Here is a 20,333-nt window from a genome sequence, read left to right as displayed (position 1 = left end):
ACCCCCCGCAGAAACCCTGGGACGGTTGACCCGGACCATTGTCCAAGTTGTGCCATGTCCTCGAAACTAAAAGCCCTTTCATGCCGAAAGAAAAGAGGCCTCGGATGATCTTCCTTGGGACCCAGAGCTCTTAACGGACAGAAGTAGTGGCGTATGCGGGGTGCAGGCGGATGGTTAGCTGTGACCTGCAAGGAGAGTGGCATAAAACAAAACATTGCAAAGCTGGCCAGTCCGCACAGCCTCTGATCACTGAATTGTTGCCTCCAAGGAGAAAGGGAACCGTGTCCCTCTGGGAGAAATCTGAGCCACCATCGGCTTATAAGGCTAAGTGGCTGTTCGTTCCTGGACCAAAAACAGAATAGGCGGCTATGTAGAACCGCGGCTCGTTTCTCTGCTCCCTTCTTGGCCATTTTTTAAAATCGGATTTTCATTGGGGAGGAACTGCTTGGGGGTGAAAAAAAAATCCACTGTTACTGTCAAATTGCTCATAGAAGTGCATGATTGAGGGAAATTACTTTTAAAAACCAAAAACAAACAAACAAAAGGTTGTATTTGTAGATTGTTATTTTAAAAAAATGTAAATAACTGAATTTTCCGCAACGGTTTGGAGTCAGCTTTCAGGGCTTAATGTCTTGCTTGATGAAAAGATCGCCCAAACCCCCCTTTTAAAGGAAAATTATCGCAGGAGAATTCAGGATGTCTTAAAGCTAACATGCACCGAAAAACTCAAAAGGTAACCTAAATGTCTGATTTTAATAGCACATTTCTTTTACATAAACTGTGACGACAACTTGCATAAACTATTTAGTACTGAAGAAGTTCTTCAAATGTTAATTTTAATGTAAAAGTTGGTAAAAAGAAAAAAAGATGTTTTAAAAATAGATACTTAAAATATATCCACTTGCATCTGCATAAATTAGTGATAATGTTTTAATACTTGTGCTCTTTTGTCAATGTAATGAACCGTAACCTTGGGCAAAAGCAAAAAGAATTAAATCTTAAAATATAAATATGGATGTAGCTAGTCCTCTGTGTTTACCAACAAAATCTCAGTTATCCAAGTAAAAACAGCCCTTATTGACCCATTATTGTTGTTCACTATCTTAAAATGCCCATTTTTAGGTTTTAAGTTGCATGTTTCCTTTCCCTGCAGTGTTTAAATTGCATGCAAAAGTTATGTCAACATTTCTTTCAAATTGTGTGTAGCTGTGAGGAAACTTACCCTTTTTCTCCATTTGCAGGTGGCGCTCTGCTGTATGGACCAAAATGGCACTTGATGAGAACAGGTTGGGTATGTTGTTTATCTATTTGTGCTTGTCTGGTTTTGAAACAATATTCTTGCAGCTTGTATAGGTTACTTTCGCTTGTCTTTTTTTTTTTTTTTTGCCGTTCAGTTGTGTCTGATCCTTGGCGACTGCCTGGACTAGTCCCTGCAGTTTTCTTGGCAGGTTTCTTTCAGAAGTGGTTTGCCATTGCCTGCTTCCCAGGGCTGAGAGAGTGGGACTTGCCCAAAGTCACCCAGCTGGCTTTGTGCCTAAGGTGGGACTAGAACTCACAGTCTCCTGGTTTCTAGCCCAGTGCCTTAACCACTAGGTTGTCGTCAAATAATCGAGTTCTTCTTGCTAGGAGAAGCAGTGGGTTGTCCCCCTTTTTGCGGGGGGGGGGGCGGCAGAAGCCCAGAAGCACTGTTTTTTGGTGATGGGGCTTGCTGTCAAGAATGGCCTCTCAGTGGAGATTCCTTTTTTCCCTAAATTGTCTGCCTTCTGGAAAAAGCTGAAGACGGAGCTTATGCACCAGACTTCGCACATGCATTGCTACATAATTGTATAGGTGCATCCTTACCCTTCATTCTGTTCTCTCTTCAGATTGGGATGCTTGTGGCCCACTAGATCTTGTTGGTCTCCAGCTCCATCATCTCTGATCGCTGGCAGTGCTGGATAGACCTGGGTGGCCACAAGATTCCCCCGGTCCACAGAGGGCTCTGCTGCAAGGCTTCAAGCTGATTCGTACAAACAATGCCAGCACTGCCCACCTTGTTTGCATTTTTTAAAATCCTTACTTGGTTCTGCCTAAGATTCCAGGGGTAGCTGAAAATTAAGGATTGATGACAATTCTCTTTTTTTTACCGATAATCTTATTAAAGAGTATATTATACAAACGGAACTTAGACAACTACAAAATAGAAAAATACATTAAAAAAGAAATGTGAAATTAAGTAAAAAAGTGCAGAAAAATAAAAAGGGGGGGAGAAAAAGAAGAAAAAACATAAAGAAACCTCCCCCTTCTTCTCCAACAAGTATAGTCAACATTAACAGCTTATCACTCTCTCTTAAAATACAGCCAACACAAGGGTTATCAGAAATAACATAAATATTACAAATTAGGTCCATTACATCCAAGCTGAAACTCTCCTCCCCATTTAAACCAATTCCCTCTATTTCCTTTCTTCAAATAATCAAAGTTCAATCTCACTTAAAAAACAATTAAACATGACCAGAAATAACCAGAATTAAACCCCAAAATGCCCATCATCATCCAAGTTCTAGCCTCTGCCTTCTCGTGCTCTCTTCATCGTTTCTTTCAAAATTCTTGTCATCATCTTTGTCAGGTCGATTGCTGACAATTCTCACTGGAAAGCCAGTGAAATGCACGGACTGCCATATGGGCGGCCTGGGTGGCTAAACTGCACTGTTTTTTAAAGCTGGGAAAACGAGACGGGGCAGCTAAAAAGACAGAAAGGGCTGAACTGGGCTCGGCAGTTGGGTTCTGCTGTTGTGCCCACCCACTTTCCTTTTTTTGAAACCTCAGGCTCTAAGCCAGTGTTTCTCAACCCTGGCAACTTTCAGATGGGTGGACTTCACCTCCCAGAATTCCCCAGCCAGCTTGGTGGGAGTTCTGGGAGTTGAAGTCCACCCATCTGAAAGTTGCCAGGGTTGGAGAAACACTGCTCTAAGCCAATGTGCCAGGTACTCCTTAGAAGACTGGTGAGAAGCAAGTAGCCGTGGGACCAGTGGCACAGCAAAGTGCATGGACTTGGGTTTGGGACAGCTTGGACTCAGGAATGTCATCTCTAGTGGGTGTCAAGTCTCAACCAACAGCAGAGAAGCTCCTTCTAGTGTGTGATGAAAGCGTGCTCCCTTTTTCTCTCACATCTTAGTGAAGAGGTATGACAGGTGGCATTCAGAGCTTGAAATGGGCTAGTGAATTGTTTAAAGAGCAGAAGTACAATTGGACAGCTCTTGACATTTCTGAGCAGTCTGTCTAGAAGACCTCAAGGGCTCCCAGTTAGAAGAACTCAAGTGCTGGGAGCTGACGCCGTATTATTTAGCCCAGGACAGTGAAACAAAACTATGTGCCTAAACACCATACAGACGAAGCATACCTTTAAAACAAAATGGGCAAAACATCTTGGCTGCCTGAAAACTGTGAGAATTGTATTTCCAACACACAAACATGAAGGACCCCAGATTGCAGAACAAACTTCAGAATGTGAGAGTGTGGACTTTTTTTTTCTCAGACAGGCCACAGAGTACAAGCAGAGCAATATAAAGGGACTTTAATATGTGAACATCAGAGCTACAGATATTTTATACATACCAGTGGTTTATGAACCTTTTTCTAAAGGTGGCCACTATTTTGTTGTGCCTGTTCTTGGAGTTTTTGGCCATAGCCTGGAATGATCTCTAAAAACCCACAGTTAACAGAGCTGTTCCCCTTTAATCATGAACGGAAGAATCTATAGCTTAGTGCAGCCTTTCTCAACCTTTTGACCCTGGAGGAATCCTTGAAATATTTTTCAGGCCTCGGGGAACCCCTGCATGTTCAGGCTCAAATATAGGCCAGAAGTGACAAAATTATTATATTTGTTTCATGGGTAGGCCTGTATATATGCATCGACAGTGTTCTTAAACTAAAAATAAAGAGTGAAACTGACCTCTTTAATGTGAAGCTGCCCAAATTTGAAATAATTTTTAAAGTAAATCGTGATCTCCCAGGGAACCCCTAGTAACCTTAGGGTTCCAGAGAACCCTGGCTGAGAAACCCTGGATTAGTGAGTTCTTTGTAAGACTTCTGGTAGCGCCTTTTCTGACAAACACCTTTTATTCAAAGGCATAAGCTTTCATGACTGTTCGAAATCAATAGCTGCAGCTCACACAAGCTAATGCCTTTGAATAATGTTTGTCAAAAAAGATGCTCCGAGACTCCTGATTTTTCCTACCATAGACTCTCTTCTTATGAGTTCTTTGTGTGTCTCAAGAAGCAAGCTACTTCTTAAACTGAAAAGTGGCATGTTCCTTCGATACGTAGTGGGAACAAAAATACCTCCAACGTTGTTGTCTTGCTTTCACTGAGTTCTCAGGGGCAACTTGGAAACATGAATATTGTGGTTTTGGGGCTCTGACTGTAAATAACATTAACTTATACTGTGCCCCTATATAAGAACCATTGGCATATAATTGTTGAAACATAATCAAGTGCTATATATTTCAATAACTTCCTCCGTTTTCTTCCAAACAGGTGGAGTCTTTAAATCCAAGAAGATGACTTGGAAACAACTTTTATAATAGAACATATTCTTACCAAGTCTTTGGAGAACTTCCAATCCTTTTCAACTATATTAGTACTGGACTGGGACTTCAGAGGCTTATTTTAGAGATAATGTGGTCCTTTCCATTTAGCGTATTTAGCCAAGTCTTGGCTGTAAATTTGGTAGTGCTGGAGAGCATCTAGAATTTTGGCTGATACAACATAACAGGTTGCAGCCTGACTGACATAGTATGCCTGTGTAAGTGTATTTCAACCAGATCTGAATAATTTGGTGACTTGTTGCTCCATAACTGCTCTGGGCACTTCCCTATTTTAAGGGAACGCACTGGCTTTCCAGAAATTACTCTTTTGTATGGTTGCTGCTGGAACAAAGGAGTGTGATTTGGATCCATCTTCATTTGCTATGATAGTACAGTACATTTGAATAAAGGTACTTTAAAAAAAATATGATTTCATGTTAATCATTTAATTAGTTGGAGCAACCGTATGAACATTTGGCTGAACTTTATTTTCAAATCAGCCTTCATATGGATCGGGCAAAATCATCTATCACAGTATTGAAAGAAATAATAAGAAAAATTGAAACGCTTTTGATTGTTACCAGGTAGGTAACAGAAAGGTTTGGATTTAATTGTAATTGCACCCTTCCTGTTTGAAATGAATGTAATTCTTTTCCCACAACCATTCTGGATGGGATGTTTGGACTCTTCCTGCCAAGGTGTTCTTGGTTCCTCCTAACTTCTCAGGATTACTAGAAACAACAAAAGGAGGTTTCACATGCAGCACAGAAACTGAGCGTGGTATTTCTTTTCTCCTTTTCCTGCACAGCTCCCGTTACAGTAGAAGGTCATAACACCAGATAGAGTTCCACTTCTATAATCTTTGCAATATTTACTCTTTGAAACATGAATCTAGAGGTTTAAAAGTATTATCTGTTTGAGTCTGCTTAAGCATTTGAAGGACGTGTGTGTGTGTGTGTGAAGAAAGTAGATGTTGAGTCCTGACTGATCCAGCCCCTCACTTCTACTGATAAGAGAGTGTTTGCCTGAAGTATGCCCAAAGCAAATTAATAGGCGCGAAGGATGGAATACTCTTCCAAAGGAGAGCAGGTGAGACCAGTTTGGTCTAGCGGTTAAGGTGCTGGGCTAGAAAACCAGGGGGCTGTGAGTTCTAGTGCCGCCTTAGGCATGAAAGCTGGCTGGGTGACCCTGGGCCAATCACTCCCTCTCAGCCCAACTCACCTTGCAGGGTTGTTGTTGTGGGGAAAATAGGAGGAGGGAGGAGTATTAAGTATGTTCGCCGCCTTGAGTTATTTATAAAAATAATAAAGGCAGGATAATAAATACATAAAATAGTGTAAACAGAACGTGTTCAGCTCTGTTGGTGATTTCCGGTTATACGCAGGCAACATTTCCTGCTCTGTATTTCGCCCCTTAATCAGTTTGAGGCAAGTTATTTATACTTCAGGAGGCTGCATTGACTTTCCTTTTCAGAAATCAAAATCAAAAGGTCCTGCTATGCTCAGTTGTGTTTATTTGTAACCATTTTTGTGCAGTAAATCCACAAGAAGGAAGTGTTGGCATATGAAGTAAATCCCAATTCTAATGCTGAAATGCTGTCAGGATAGGCACTAATCAAAGAGGATACAGCAGTGTTTCTCAACCTCGGCAACTTGAAGACTGTGGCCTTCAACGCCCACAATTCTCCAGCCAGCATGGTTGGCTGGGGAATTCTGGGAGTTGAAGTCCACACATCTTAAAGTTGCCAACATTGAGAAACTGCTATATAGGAACGGGAACCAGCCTCCCTTCATAGGCAATGGCTTCACCTCGTTTGGCAGCTGGAGAGTGATGATTTCAGGAATTAAAACTCCAATTAAAAAGTAGTTCCACTCCTGCTGACTTCATGGACACGGCTGTACAGTTTTCTCCGCAAACGTTTGCCACGGTCTTCCGGGATGTTTTTTGCCTAGCCTAGGGGGCTGCTGTGAGATTTCCTGGTGGTCTCCCATCCAATCCCGTTCAGGGTTCCAAGCTCGGGGGTGTGCTCGGGCGCCTCTCCAGCTGAGCTCTGCTGCTGGCGGCCTCGCGAACATCTCTGCAGCACGGAGCGGCGCCCATGAGCTGCGCCTCGTCTAGACCGGACTCCGGGGGGGGCGGGGGCAGCCCAGGTCGCCTTCGCTCAGGCGCTCCAAAACGGCCCCGTCAGGCGGGGCGCCGCTCGAGGCGGGAGAATGAAGGCAGCGCCACCGTCGCGCGCGCAGGGCCTGCTAGAGCTCGTCCCGGGGGCGGGGCGGGGCGCCGGGCCACGTGACCGCCCCGGCGAGCGCGCTCCACGACGGGTCTTTTGTCTCTCGCCGGCCGCCGTCGCCTTCCCAACGCCGAGCGCGCACCGCGCACCCGCCATCTTGCTTTCCGCGGCCGCCGGAGCCGAGCGGGCCTGCTGGCGATGGGTGAGGCGGCGGCGGCGGCGTGGCGGGCCGCTCCGTCCCGGGGGAGGCGGGGGCCCTCGCGTTTCTCCGCCGGCGCTTCTCGGCGCCCGCGGCTTCCTCGGCGCGAGGATGGCGCTTTGCCCCCGTCCTGTCCCGTCCCGTCCCGTCCCGTCCGCCCGGTTCCTCGCCGCGGCAGAAAGGCCGCGCCGGAACTGACCTGCGGGTCTGGCCGCAGCCTTGCTTGGCAGGCGAAAGGCCTGAAATCGCGGGGCTTGGCCCGAGGACCCGCTTTCCGCAGGAGGGCCGGGGCGGGGCCGCGGGGTAGACTACGGGGCGCCTCGGGCCGGCTTCGTCGCTGCCTCCTTTCCCCATGCCGGTGCTCCGTCCGCTGTTTCACTCAGCCGCCCCTTTTCCTGTCTCCAGTCACGTATAATGGGGTCAGTTATGATCCCCGCTCCCCCCAAATAAAGCCCAGACTCTGTTGTTTCACACAAGCGTCTCGGCAGCCCCAAGCTGGATCCTCGACTCACCAACGAGGATTACGAATGGCTCCGTGCCCCCAGGACGTGCCCACGCCACCCCCGGGGGGTCATTACCCCTAGTTTAAGAGCCAGTGCTCCGTCCGCTGGCGCTTTTAGGGGCGTCTTGGCTGACAGCTCATTCCCTGCCTCCTGAACTTAACTGTGGACAGGCACTCTCTAATCCAGTGCTTCTCAAACCAGGCCGCGCTTTAAGATGTGGCCGTCAACTTCCCGGATTCCCCAGCCAGCCATGCTGGCTAGGGAATTTTGGAAGTCTGAAAAAAAAAAACCTGCTCTAAACACTGCTGTATGGCATGGCTTCTTTTATGCTGTGGGGTATTTTCCTGTCATTATGAAAAGGAGGTAAAAATGTTTTGGAATGAACGATCGTAAATATTTTTGGTCCGTTTTGCATCCCACGCTTCTTCCCAGATAGTATCGGTAGCATACACCGGCGTCTTTCTCCTTTAATTTCTCCTCCCATTCAGAATTTTCCTATAAAACAGGCTACTTGAGATTTTAGAATTTTTGAATTTTTAAATGTAGCAGTGCTGTTTCTAGACCCATGGGCAAATATTCCTGGAGTGCCAAAATACTCAAAAATCGAAACAAGATTCAACAAAATTGGTGCACAGGTTTAGTCATGTTGTATCATTAGGGTGTGTATGTGTCTGTGTGAAGAAACTCAGGGATTGTTTTTGAAGTAGAACTCACTATTGCAGCTTCCCACAATTTGGCATCTTTGATATATATTAGACAGCAGTTCCCATGTTTCCCAGCCAGACAGTGAAGCAGGAGAGCACCAGGTAAAGGAAGAGTGTTACAGAAATGGCAAACTGATACATGAAACGTGGTACTGTAATATATTGGTTAACTGAAGTGAGCTTCAGGAAATCTCTAGTTGTAACTTTGAGCCTTGGGTGTAGCCCTGACTCTTACCTCTCATCTACAGTTTAGGAAGAATTTTATGGTGCTGCATTCTCCATTCTTGTACAGATTACTAAGATGTTTTGGCAATATGCAGATCTGATGTTTGCGCACTAACCCTTCATATGATACGCTTTTTTGAAATTGTAAACCAATGCAAAGTTTTCCAGATATTCTAGGAACAAGGCAGGCCTAACAAAATTTTCATTTCCAGTTCATAGAATCAAAGAAATCATTTGAGGAGCGGGATTGCCCCTCTTTGACTGCCAGGGGTTATGGCAGGGGGAAGAAGGGGACCTAATCGGACATCCTATTGCCGCAATCCTCTCTGTGAAACTGGAGCTCCTGGTAGTGCCAGCCATTCCACAACTTCTTCGGTCACTAGTGTGCGTTCACGTACCAGGTATAGTTGTGCCAGAAATAATTCTGTGAAATCCAGAGTCACATGAACCAGCCAAAGTAGGCCTAAGAAGTTCATTTAAATACTTCCATTTGTTGGGCAATCGGAGTGTGGAGCAAGGCCTTGACAGTATCTGTGAGCCACAAGGATTGTAAACCCTGCCTAATTTACATAATTCTTGGCTAAGAATTATTATGATCTCTATACTATATTTTAGGAGAAGACCTCACAAGGTGATTTGCAATAAAACCATTCCCACTTTAAGGCTACAAGAGAGGGGGGCAAAGTTCTTGTCGAAAGAAATGTAAGACCACCAACAAAAAGGCTTTCTCTCTGGTATCTGCATCCTGATCGATTGTGATGATGAATTGAAAAATGGTCAGTTTTATAACCAAGAAAGATTGATGCAGGTACTCGCTGTCTTCAAGTAATCTGGTTCTAGATTCTTCAGGCCGTTAAAACAATCACCCTTTAAGGTGATTCGGAAAATTACTGAAGACCAGTGTGTTGATGCAGAGTATCCTCACGGCAAAGGTTTGCTCCAGCTGAAGCTTCTAGAGCATCTTAAAAGCTGTCTGTGCATAGAGAGCTGTGGCTGTTCTGTTGTGGCTATTCTCTCAGTTTTAATTATTCTGAGATATACCGTGGGCACCATAAGATTTAAGATGATTTAAGATTTTATTGTTGCTCTTAACAGCAGGTGGTACAGAGAGGATGATAGTTCTGAACAGTCTTTAGAGGGTATTGTAATGGCAGGGAGGAAGCACAAACAGATTGAGCATGAAAGCAGTAGGAGAAGGAGCAGTGGGGAAAACAGGTAGATTTGTACAAATAAGGCCAAATTGCATTAGTGGTTTAAGGCCCATTTCTGGAAGTTGAGGGAGTAAAACAAATTGCTGCACCAAGACCTGCAAACTACTAAGGCCCCTGAACTCACGTAAGCCTCTGTCAATGGCTCGCTCAGACAGTTGCAGACGCTTGCTTACGAAGATTTCAGAACAGCACTTTATTTTCAGATGGGAACTTGGATGTCACTTTGTCCCCCTCTGTAAGTGGGCAGAATGTTGTGGTCTGTCCCCAGCACTGTTCAGATAAACTTGGCTCAAGGAGATCATGTGGTCTCCACTGGTCATTTGCATCATGTGGAATTTCCCCCTTCAGAGTAAGGCACATGAATGTCTACAAACCTTTTTTGAGTTGACATGTTCTATTTTCCTCTTCTCCTTGTAGGAGCGGTTCAGGGACGGGTCTTTCCAGCCCTCCTTTGGCAACCCAGACAGTGATTCCCCTCCAGCACTGCAAGATCCCAGAGCTTCCCATTGAGAGGAGCATCTTGTTTGAACTCCAGCTCTTCTTCTGCCATCTTATTGCTCTCTTTGTCCACTACATAAACATCTACAAGACAGTGTGGTGGTACCCACCCTCTCACCCTCCCTCCCACACTTCATTGGTGGGTATTTCATGTCTGATTGCTTCTGTGCAGGATCTTAAAATCACATCTGTAAAGCTGCTTTGAGATTGTGAGAGATGAAGTCCAACACATTTAGAGGGCACCAGGTTGGAGAAAATGGCTGCCCAGATTTCTTCTTAAAAGACTTCAAATAGCTCAAATACTAAACCTGCATGCGTAGATGCAAGTATGGTCTGCCTGTGAGTCTTGAGGAATATATCAGGGCTACACGTGGCATGGCAAGTGAAAGCTACATTTTTCTTAAATCCAATCTGTAAGTTAATGTTAACCTTCTAGAGCAGGGTTTCTCTACCTTGGAAACCTGAAGATGTGTGGACTTCAACTCCCATACTGGCTGTGGAATTCTGGGAGTTGAAGTCCACACTTCTTCAAGTTGCCAAGGTTGAGAAACCCTGCTCTAGAGGTGGTTTTTCATTTTTAATGTGACAGAAAAGAGAAACTCCAAAACACAAAGGGCCAAAATTGGTTGGTGACCCTGATGCATAAGGCTGTAATAGTATCTTGTTGTTTCCTGAGGAAGTCTGTGGCATCTTGTTTCCAACTTGGCCACTGTTCTGAAAAGGGGCTCCATGTAGCTAGACACCTGAAGTGTAATAGCAGGAAGACCAGAAACAGTGGGGCACCCTCTAGCTGTTTTTGGAATTGGTGCTGTTACAATAAATAAGAAGAAATGCACAAGGCAACTGCTCCTGATTTTACGATCAGTTGCTCTTAGTGCCAGAGAAGGTCAGGGTCAGACATGGTTGGATTCAGACATTGTATGTGAAACGGGGTGTTGAGCTGTATATCTGTGAGGACACGTACACATGTGACGGTCATTTCAAAGACTTTCATTGAGCAAAGCTAAGAGAAGTGGATATACCCAGGTCTTTATTTTCCTACGTTTCCTAATGCTCTCTGGAAACCCGCTCTTCTTGCTTTTCAGCATTTGTAAGATTGTTGCTCTTAGGCTAACTAGAGCTTTTTCCTTCCTTCCTGCAGAATTTTCATCTCATTGACTTCAATGTCCTGGCAGTGACCACCATCGTTCTGGCAAGGAGACTGATCATTGCCATTGTGAAGGAAGTGAAAGAGGTAAGGAGATGCGGGAAGGTCACTGCTTCCCGTTGTGCTTTGGCTGCTTCTTACTATGTCAAGACCACTTCTGCCCTTGGTAGCTTTCATAGTTCCAGGGGCTTTCCACAAGACGTCTAGCCAGCGGGTGTGGACTGTGGCCGCCATCCCATAAGTAAGCAGGGACAGTCAAGCACTTTTGGTAGAAAAAATGTTCAGAAAAAGCAAGTTTGGCTCCCTTGTGGCCCTGCTTTTCCTTCCCTTGTGAAGTGCTGTCAGTGGAGATGGGAACAGTAGACATTCAGTGGATGGTCTCCCTTGAGGATATGTTTGGGCGTAGTTGGCAGACAGTGAACCATGTTTAGCTCCTGAACAGCCTCAGGAGCTGCACTGCCAGAAGTCAGTGCAAAATGGTCAATTTTCAGTGCTGCAGTCTTAGGCACAAAAATACTGAAGTAAGCATAGAAGAAGCAAAATGTGCCCATTTCTATCCTTTAGCAGCCCCCCTCCCCCTCAAATCAAGGAAAATGGGCCAAAATCCTGTTGCCAGTATTTTCAGGCCAGCCCCCAGTCTGGTGGCTGCCTCAGAAAGTGAAAAGGTTGCACATTCAAATGGAGGCATGAACACTCCCTCTGACTTCTTTCCAGGGATGATGGGGTTCCAGATCCCCCAGCCAGCATGGCCTTCAGGTGTTTGCCTCATATGTTGCAAGCCTAAGCAGGTTTACTCAAAACTAAGTCTCTTTAAATTCAGTGGGACTTTCCCCATGCTTAGGAATTACAATCCCTCAAAAATCAAATCAACACCTAGAATTCTGGAGCATTGTTCATTTTCCTCTCAAACAGAAGCAGTCATATTCTTGGGTTTGTTTGTTTGTTTTGATCCCTTTAGGCTTCTCATACTGGCAAGGTCTCCTTGCCACGCTCCATCTTCCTGGTCACCATGCGCTTTGCTGTCCTCACTGGGGCAGGTTGGAGCCTGTGTCAGTCGATAATTCACCTCTTCAGATCATACTCGTTCCTCAACCTCTTGTTCCTGTGTTACCCGTGAGTACCAAAAAGGAGTTCCCATCTTTCTGCTTCCTTCTGATTCTGAGAGAGTCCCAAAATGAAACAGTCTCATGGTTAAAAATCAGGAATATGGTGGCACCTTTTCCAGCTGACAAACTTTATTAAAAGGCATAAGCTTTTGTATGCTCATGAAAGCTAATGCCTTTTAATAAAACCTGTTAGCTGAAAAAGATGCTACCCAGCCCCTAATTTTTGGGCTACCACAGATTAACAGGGCTCTCCCTCTGCATGACCCTTGGCTGGATTGCAATGGAAGAAATTTTTTTTCAGGAGAGACATTGATTTCTACACCACATTAATTACATTTTATGTTCATGAAAACTGGATTCAGCCACCAGTTCATCCCATATGATGATCTTAAGTTTCTGCTGTTTGCACAATTCATTGTTTTTTGGGAACGGAAGTCGCCACATTATAACCTTATGCTTCATGAATTTGTGTAAACTCTTTTAAAGGTCTAAATTGCCCCCATAACTTGTGGAAGGAAATTCCGTATTTGTATCGTTCTAAATGATGCTTGCCACCTTTGGGGAAAGAGGTTGCATATAAACATTAGGGAAGATTTATTCTAGCTCCCTGGGAATTTTACTTCTCCCTTGTTTTCTGTTTTTTAACATCCTTTTTGAAGCGGTACTTTTATTATCATCTCAACTTCATTTTTGTCCAGCTCTAGGTGACGTACATTAGATAACAACACATTAGAAACAATACCCAAAACGATATGAACAAAAGTGTAAAAACTTTTTTTTTAAATGAGAACACATCCAATAAACACTTCACAGTAACCATCAATTTCACATAACATCTAACCTCCCAACCCCCCTACTCTGGCCAGCCAGGGGCCCAGATACAGAGATGGATCTCACCAGCATACTAATGATACGTCACCCCATGCCATCAATACACACCAAATGTTCCTGTCTCCTGTTTTCCCTACAACAACAATCTTGTGAGGTGGGTTGGGCCAAGGGAGTGATTGACCCAGAGTCACCCAGCCGGCTTTCATGCCTAAGAGGGGACTAGAACTCAGGGTCTCCTGGTTTCTAGTTCAGCCCCTTAACTGCTACAGCAGACTGGAGGTATGATGACTAGAATGGTATGCCTGGTGGTCCAGGTGCGGTCATAGCGTGGCAATACAGGTAGTCCTTGACTTACGACCACAGTTGGGACTGGAATTTCCATCCTAAGTCATTGCAGTTGTAAGTCGAGTCACCACGTGACCAGACCCAATTTTACAACCATTTTTCAGCGGTCATTAAGCAAATCACTGTGGTCATTAAATGAATCCAACTTCCCCAATGGGCGTTTTTTTGCCAGAAAACTAATGTCACAAAACGCAATCATATGACCGTGGGACGCTGCAGCCGGTCATAAATGCAAGCCAGTTGCCAAGCACCCAAAATGCAATCATGTGACCACGGGGTGGTGGTGCAGTGTTTTGGGATGCTCAGAAGTGCTTTACAGGTTGCAAAGCGTCCACTGTGAGGCTGTTGTAACCTCAGACAGTCATTAAACAACTGGCCATAAGTTGAGGACTACCCGTATTGGCAGTCTTTCCAGTTCGTTTTCTAATGAGCTTTAACATAAGAATCACCTTTTGCAGAGCAGCTGCAAAGTCTGGTTATCCAGAGTCCTTTCGTACATGTATGGAATTAGGAAGTTTTTAGATCCAGTTGCTTATACTGAATTTCATGTGCTGCTTTAATGCCCACATGCACCATTTTTTGAGATCTTGGAGTTCTTTACAGCTCCTGAGAGAGAGTATGGGAGAGTATATGAGTGGGTTATCAGTTAGGTATTGTGAGAATATTTCACTGTCCCACTGATTATTTGTAATTCTAGGGCATTTATGAACAAATATGACCCCAGAGGGACCCTACGGCTTACATCCCCCATAGAACTATTCATTTATTCATAGTTGTTTTGGGCGCTTTAATCCATTTTCAGTCAGTAAGATAACTGTACCTTATCTCTTCCTTGACTGCTAAGTTTGCTCAGGGATTTTCAGTGAGGAACCTGAGAAAAAACAGAAAATCCAACTGTCGTGTTTCTCTTGGTTCACCCCTACTCAAAACTTGTTGACGCTCTTGTACATCCCTAAAATATATTGAGGCAGGGCCTAGCTTTAGCGACAGTTGTTACCTCACGCACTAAAGAATGAAGGATCTGTGGTCCTCCAAATGGTGCTGGGTTTCCCTTCCTTTCAGATCCAGCTGGTTTGGCCAGGGGCCAGTGATGATATAGCTGTACTCTTCTGTACATTTGATAACTGTTTTAATAAGTCCTTCTCCTTATGCCAGAATACGTATTTAAGCTACGCTACTTGTAATTTCTTGGGTTACTTCCAACAAATCTCTGGCGTTAAGCTGGCCAGTTTCCAGCCTCCTCCTTGATGTTTGCGTAGTTTTGTTAGTAGAGCAGCAGTTCCAGATTAGTTTCCCCGAGAACTCCTAGCCAAATGCCAGCTAGGCGATGCGCTGCTTGGGTTTTGGAGGAAGTGCCGCGGATGTGGGAGAGAACCGCATAAAAGTTCCTTCAGAATTGTTCTCCTCTTCCAAGGTTTGGCATGTACATCCCCTTCCTGCAGCTGAACTGCGATTTCCGCAAGACCGGCCTCTTCTCCCCTGTGGCCAGCATTGGCCCTCGCGACACAGGGGATGCTGGCTTGAGGGGGAAGGACTACCTCTCGGTCCTCAAGGAGACCTGGAAGCAGCACACGCGGCAGCTCTACAGCATGGAGACCATGCCCACCCACGCCTGCTGCCTCTCCCCAGATCTGATCCGCAGCGAAGTGGAGTACCTGAAGGTGGATTTCAACTGGCGCATGAAGGAGGTGCTGCTGAGCTCCATGCTCAGTGCCTATTATGTGGCCTTTGTCCCGGTGTGGTTTGTGAAGGTAGGTGGCTGTGGACTGGAGCTTCGGCAGGACCACTGAATCCAGCGTGGGCAGGGGGCAGGACTCTCAGTCGGGTGGGCCAATCCCCAAAGGGAATTGCTCTGACTTCAGAATGGGCCCTTTTAGAAGGGATCTGATTTTGACATGTGTAATACCTCTAATCCAGTGTTTCTCAACCTTGGCAACTTCAAGCTGTGTGGACTTCAACTCCCAGAATTCCCCAGCCAGCCATGCTGGCTGGGGAATTCTGGGAGTTGAAGTCCACACAGCTTGAAATTGCCAAGGTTGAGAAACACTGCTGTAATCCAACCTCATTTGCATTTGACCCCATAAATACTCACTCACTGAGATGCTTCTGGCAGTTACTAATTTCTTCTGTGTAGTCAAAATCGGGAGGTTTTATCCTGTTTCCTTTTTCCTTGGCATGATAGAATTAGGGATCTCAGATGTGCGCTGAGATCTTCTGGGGGTCATGACCCAGTCATGGGGAAGTTAGGTGTCAGGTTAGATGACTTGCCCAGACCTAACTCTATTGAAATAATTAGTTTTATGCTGTGAGGGAGGTCGTACAGACTCATTTATTGTTTTAGAGGGTTGCAATATGCAAAGTTTCAGATGATTCACATGTAAAATTTTGCCAGCCTGTAAATGCTTTTGTGGTTTTATTTATAAGTCTGTTTTGAAGTCATTCTCCAGATCAGACTTTAAGATTGAACATATTTGGCACTCTGTTCCCCCAAGCCACTGTGTAATGGAAGGGCTTTGGACGTTGGGCAGCCTAGTTTGACCAATCCCACTGCTTTAGACCTCCCAAAATAATTCCTATTTCCCGCTCATCAGAGAGCTGCCCTTTGGATGACCAGGATGCTTTGGGGAAATGCAAGTCCAGCTCCGCAAGTGCAGCTGTGCGCCTCATCCTTTTCGTTCCTGGTCTCCCCTTGCCTTTCTGCAGAGCACTCAGTATTACGACAAGCAGTGGTCCTGTGAGTTGTTCCTCTTGGTCTCCATCAGCACATCTGTCATCCTCATGCAGCACCTGCTGCCTGCCCGCTACTGCGACCTCCTGCATAAGGCCGCGGCGCATCTGGGCTGCTGGCAGAAGGTCGATCCATCCCTTTGCTCCAACGTGCTACAGCATCAGTAAGTAGCCTCCGTCTCTTAAAAAGCCATTTGTTGGTGCTTTTAGGTGATAGGAAACTCAGGTCGTACTAAGCAGCCTTCCTCGCCTGATCCTCTTCGGAGGCTTAGGGTTCCCAGTTCTCGGGATTTGCAGTTGGTGCAGCCCAAGGGCATGCTGGCTGGTATTTCTGGGACTTGCAAGCCTGAGGATTCCAGGCTACAGAAAGCCGCATCAAGCAGTGGCAGATGTGGGTGGAAGGAACAAGTAAAATGATGTGCCCAAATTGGTCTGACCTGGGGGCTGCTTTTTTAGCAACATTTTGACCATTTTTTTTAACGTCCAACTAACTAAATGCTACGTGGCACCCCCTGACCTAGCATGAAGGCCAGGTCCTTCCTCTGCTCATAGCCTCTATTCCCCCGACTTCCCAAAGCCTAATATCTAGGGACTTCCCACTTTCTATGGGGTCTTCCATGGCCTGCCTGAGAAACTTTGAAAGATGCCAGCTAGATCTGTGGAGCCTTCTGGCATTGGGTCTTCTGTAACAAGCCCAGGAGCAAGGCCGGTTTGGAAAAAACAACCAGCAGCTACCTAAAAGGAGGCTCTCCGGCACCCTTGAAGTCGTGCTGCGGCTGCACTCGGGTGCCGTCTCTGGCCAGCACGATTCCATACCTGGCGGGTCTGTGTCCGTAACATTGGTTCGTTTTCTGTACCTGTCTGTGTTGGGGAAGCCCGGCTTGTTCAGTCTCGGCGTGTTGGCTAAACCCACCTGTGAGTTGTACCTCCATCCTGTGTGTGATTCCGCAACAGTGGAGAGTGGGGCTCCAGGAGCCTTCATTGCACGGTTGTCTATTCAGTTCAGGGCTTCTGATTTGAAAGACAGCCCACTGCACCTTTCTCTCTCCTCCTCCTGCTTCTCCCAGCGGCTCTGGAAAAAGGCATCCACTCCTTTTGAATGATAAAGTAGCGAACGCCTGCCCAGCGTTCCTCGGCAAGAAAACCGTCCCTGTGCTGCGTGGCAGTCCTCTGTCCTCACCCTTGGAAGTCAGTGCCACCAGAGGGGGAGGGTCAGCCGCTGAGGAAGGCCCGGTCTCTCCTCCTGCTCCTCCAGGTGCCTTTTGAACATATTTTTCAGATGGACAGAGGAATGTCTGTGGCCGCAGGGGGTGCTGGTGAAACACAGCAAAAACGTCTACAAAGCGGTGGGCCACTCCAATGTGGCGGTGCCTTCAGACGTTTCCCACTTCCGCTTTCACGTAAGCTGCTCTCCTTGTGCAAGCGTCGATGGTGGGGGGCTGCCATTTTGTCCTGCCCTTCCTCCACGCTGGTTTCATCTTTAATGACTGTGTGGATGCAGCCAGTGGTTCCTCGGGGGATTCTTTTCTTTTAACCTAAGGATTAACGCTCTGGGATTTCCTGGTGGTCTCCCAACCAGGAGGTTACTAGGCCCCATTTTGCTTAGCTTTCAAGCCCAAGGGATTCTGGGTGAGTGTTGCAGAGACAGCTTTCCCTACATGACTTGAGCACTCTTTGAACAGAGGATGTTCTTTTTGTTGGCTGTCCGGATCTCCAGCCAAGAAAACTTTCGCTGGGACTTTTCTGTAGCTTCTCCTTTGTCTGCTATTATTCATTTTAGGGTGCTTTTCCATTCTGGGGCTTGTTCATTTCGTTTAAAAGCATGCCAAGATTTTCATCATTTGCCTTAAGAAGAGAAGATGGGGAACTGAGTTCTGCCAGCACCAGGAAGGCTGTTCTGTAACTTTCCGATTGAAAGAGAGGCCAGAGAGCAGGGCCTTTGATACTGCTGTTAACAACAGGGAATTGTTAAGAATCGGGAGTTGTTAACAGAACCGCAGTGCATGAAAGTGAAGGCTTTTCTGCAACTGCCCGTTGTGACAGTGAAAGGCTGGTTTTGGTCAGTAAACTTTTCTTCTGAGTTATTCATCCATTGCTCCTGAAGCTGGTCTGAAAATCACTGGCTAGAAAGTTGGAGGGTGCTCTCCAATTGTTGGCAGAAAAAGGCTGTCAGTAAGCACAATTTGATTTGAGCCATTTAATCTGAGCGTTTAACTTTTTAGATTCTGTTTTTGTTTGGCTAGCCACTTTGAGTGCTCGCTAGAGCAAAAAGGTGGGGTATAAATAAAGAATGCCTGTTGCCACTGGTTTGCCTCTAAATCTGTTGGGCACTGCCACTGTTCCCCCAAGTCTCTCCTCTATGCAGAGCCCCTGGTGTGACCATCCACAGTTTTTCAGCCCCACCCGAACAGCCAGGAGAGCCACACAGCACTGATAGGCCTTCAGCATTACGTAAAAAACCGTTTGTATTTTTAAGGGTTCCCCCCCCAAAGGGGCCACATTTTCATTTCCCTTCTGCAATCTTGGGAGATTCAAGGTGAGAGTGGCAAAAGATCTGATGAACTTGCAAGATTTGAGCCATTTAATCTGAGCGTTTAACTTTTTAGATTCTGTTTTTGTTTGGCTAGCCACTTTGAGTGCTCGCTAGAGCAAAAAGGTGGGGTATAAATAAAGAAAGAAATACATGAATGTTAAATAATATGATTTTATTCTGGTGCCTGGACTGGGGACATCCGCGGTGCCCTCGTGAACCCCAGAGCGTTCGGTGGGCCCCAGGGACTGCAGGCTGCTCACGCAGAGGAACGTCTCTCCCCTCCAGTTCTTTTTCAGCAAGCCTCTGCGGATCCTGAACATCCTGCTTCTCCTCGAGGGGGCCGTCATCTTCTACCAGCTCTACTCGCTGATTGTCTCAGAGAAGTGGCACCAGACCATCTCGCTGGCCCTGATCCTCTTCAGCAACTACTATGCTTTCTTCAAACTCCTACGGGACCGCCTGGTGCTGGGGAAAGCTTACTCCTACTCTGCCACCAGAGAGACTGATCTGAAGCTGAACTGAGGGCAACACACAGAAGGTAATGGAGAGAAGCACCCCCAAGCATTGTTGAGGGCCACCCGAGACTGGATTTAGTGGCCCCTCCGCTGCCTGTACCGCCCTGCAGGAGAAGCGTTGCCTCACTGGGTCGTGGAGCATGCCAGAGCCGGGGCTTGAGAATCATGCGGTCAGGCCGGCCCTGAGCTTTGTATGTCTTTTTTACCATTTCTTTTGGTTTGGTTTTGCTTTGGTAAGGAAAATATCTTATTTTTATACTCTCAGTTTCAGTCAGCCTGGTTTGTTGAGCAGTAAGAGCTGTAACAACCACCCTGTCGTGCGAGAGTTTCTCGCTGGTATTCTGGGCTGCCTGAGGGCTGGTTTGGAGTCTGCATTTGGAAGTGTTTGCAGCTTAGCAAAAAGGAAGGTCCGTAAGCCGAGCTGCGGTCCTTCCTCTGCTGCCCGCCCCACCGTCTCCAGAGAAGGCATCCGATGCTGCTTGGTTCCTGAGGACAGGAAGCCCTGCAAACGTTTGGAGCAGAAACAAGAGGAGCTTCTGGCAGCTTAAAGGCAAGGGAACGTCCCGCTGGGTGACGTTGTGCGTCCTGAGGAGGCTATAGAGCAGCGTTTCTCGACCTTAGCCACTTTAAGATGGGTGGACTTCCACTCCCGGAAGCAAGCTGGCTGGGGAATTCTGGGAGTTGTAGTCCACCCATCTTAAAGTGGCTAAGGTTGAGAAACACTGCTGTCGAGGAAGGAGTTGAAACTCTTGAAATGACGTCAGCAAGCGCTTGGTGGGGAGGGAGGGATTATCTTTTGAAGGAGGAGGAAGTGGGGGAGACAGGTGGGTTTGTAAACTCAGAGGAGCAGTCTGGTAGCCTCTTTTCTGACTAACCAATGTTATTAAAAGGCTTATAAAACTGCGAGGGGTGCAAATTAACAGAGGGCACCCTGTTAGGGATTGGAGGGTATCTCCAGCGTCTCCTCTTGTGTAGCGGTTGCTTGAAACAG

At 46.3% G+C, this 20,333-nt stretch overlaps 1 protein-coding gene and 1 long non-coding RNA gene across 2 annotated transcripts; both read left to right on the top strand.

The window, feature by feature from the left end:
- The first annotated feature begins 743 nt into the window (after positions 1-743).
- LOC134503218 (uncharacterized) lies at positions 744-5,206 on the top strand. The gene is made up of 2 exons (XR_010068516.1): positions 744-1,295; positions 4,525-5,206. It is a non-coding gene; the product is annotated as an uncharacterized LOC134503218 (long non-coding RNA).
- Positions 5,207-6,908: 1,702 nt separating this feature from the next.
- On the top strand, positions 6,909-19,606 carry TMEM39B (transmembrane protein 39B). Its single transcript, XM_063311788.1, has 9 exons — positions 6,909-7,000; positions 8,642-8,830; positions 10,058-10,277; positions 11,280-11,372; positions 12,244-12,398; positions 14,982-15,318; positions 16,271-16,458; positions 17,574-17,694; positions 19,113-19,606. The coding sequence occupies exons 2-9, from the start codon at positions 8,703-8,705 to the stop codon at positions 19,347-19,349; spliced, it is 1,479 nt and encodes a 492-aa protein (XP_063167858.1). The 5' UTR covers positions 6,909-7,000; positions 8,642-8,702; the 3' UTR covers positions 19,350-19,606.
- Positions 19,607-20,333: the final 727 nt, after the last annotated feature.

The sequence above is a fragment of the Candoia aspera genome, chromosome 10, assembly GCF_035149785.1.
Source record: "Candoia aspera isolate rCanAsp1 chromosome 10, rCanAsp1.hap2, whole genome shotgun sequence".
NCBI lineage: Eukaryota > Metazoa > Chordata > Lepidosauria > Squamata > Boidae > Candoia > Candoia aspera.
The sequence above is the reverse complement of the archived record's forward strand: the minus strand, read 5'-3'. Positions and strand labels throughout refer to the sequence as shown.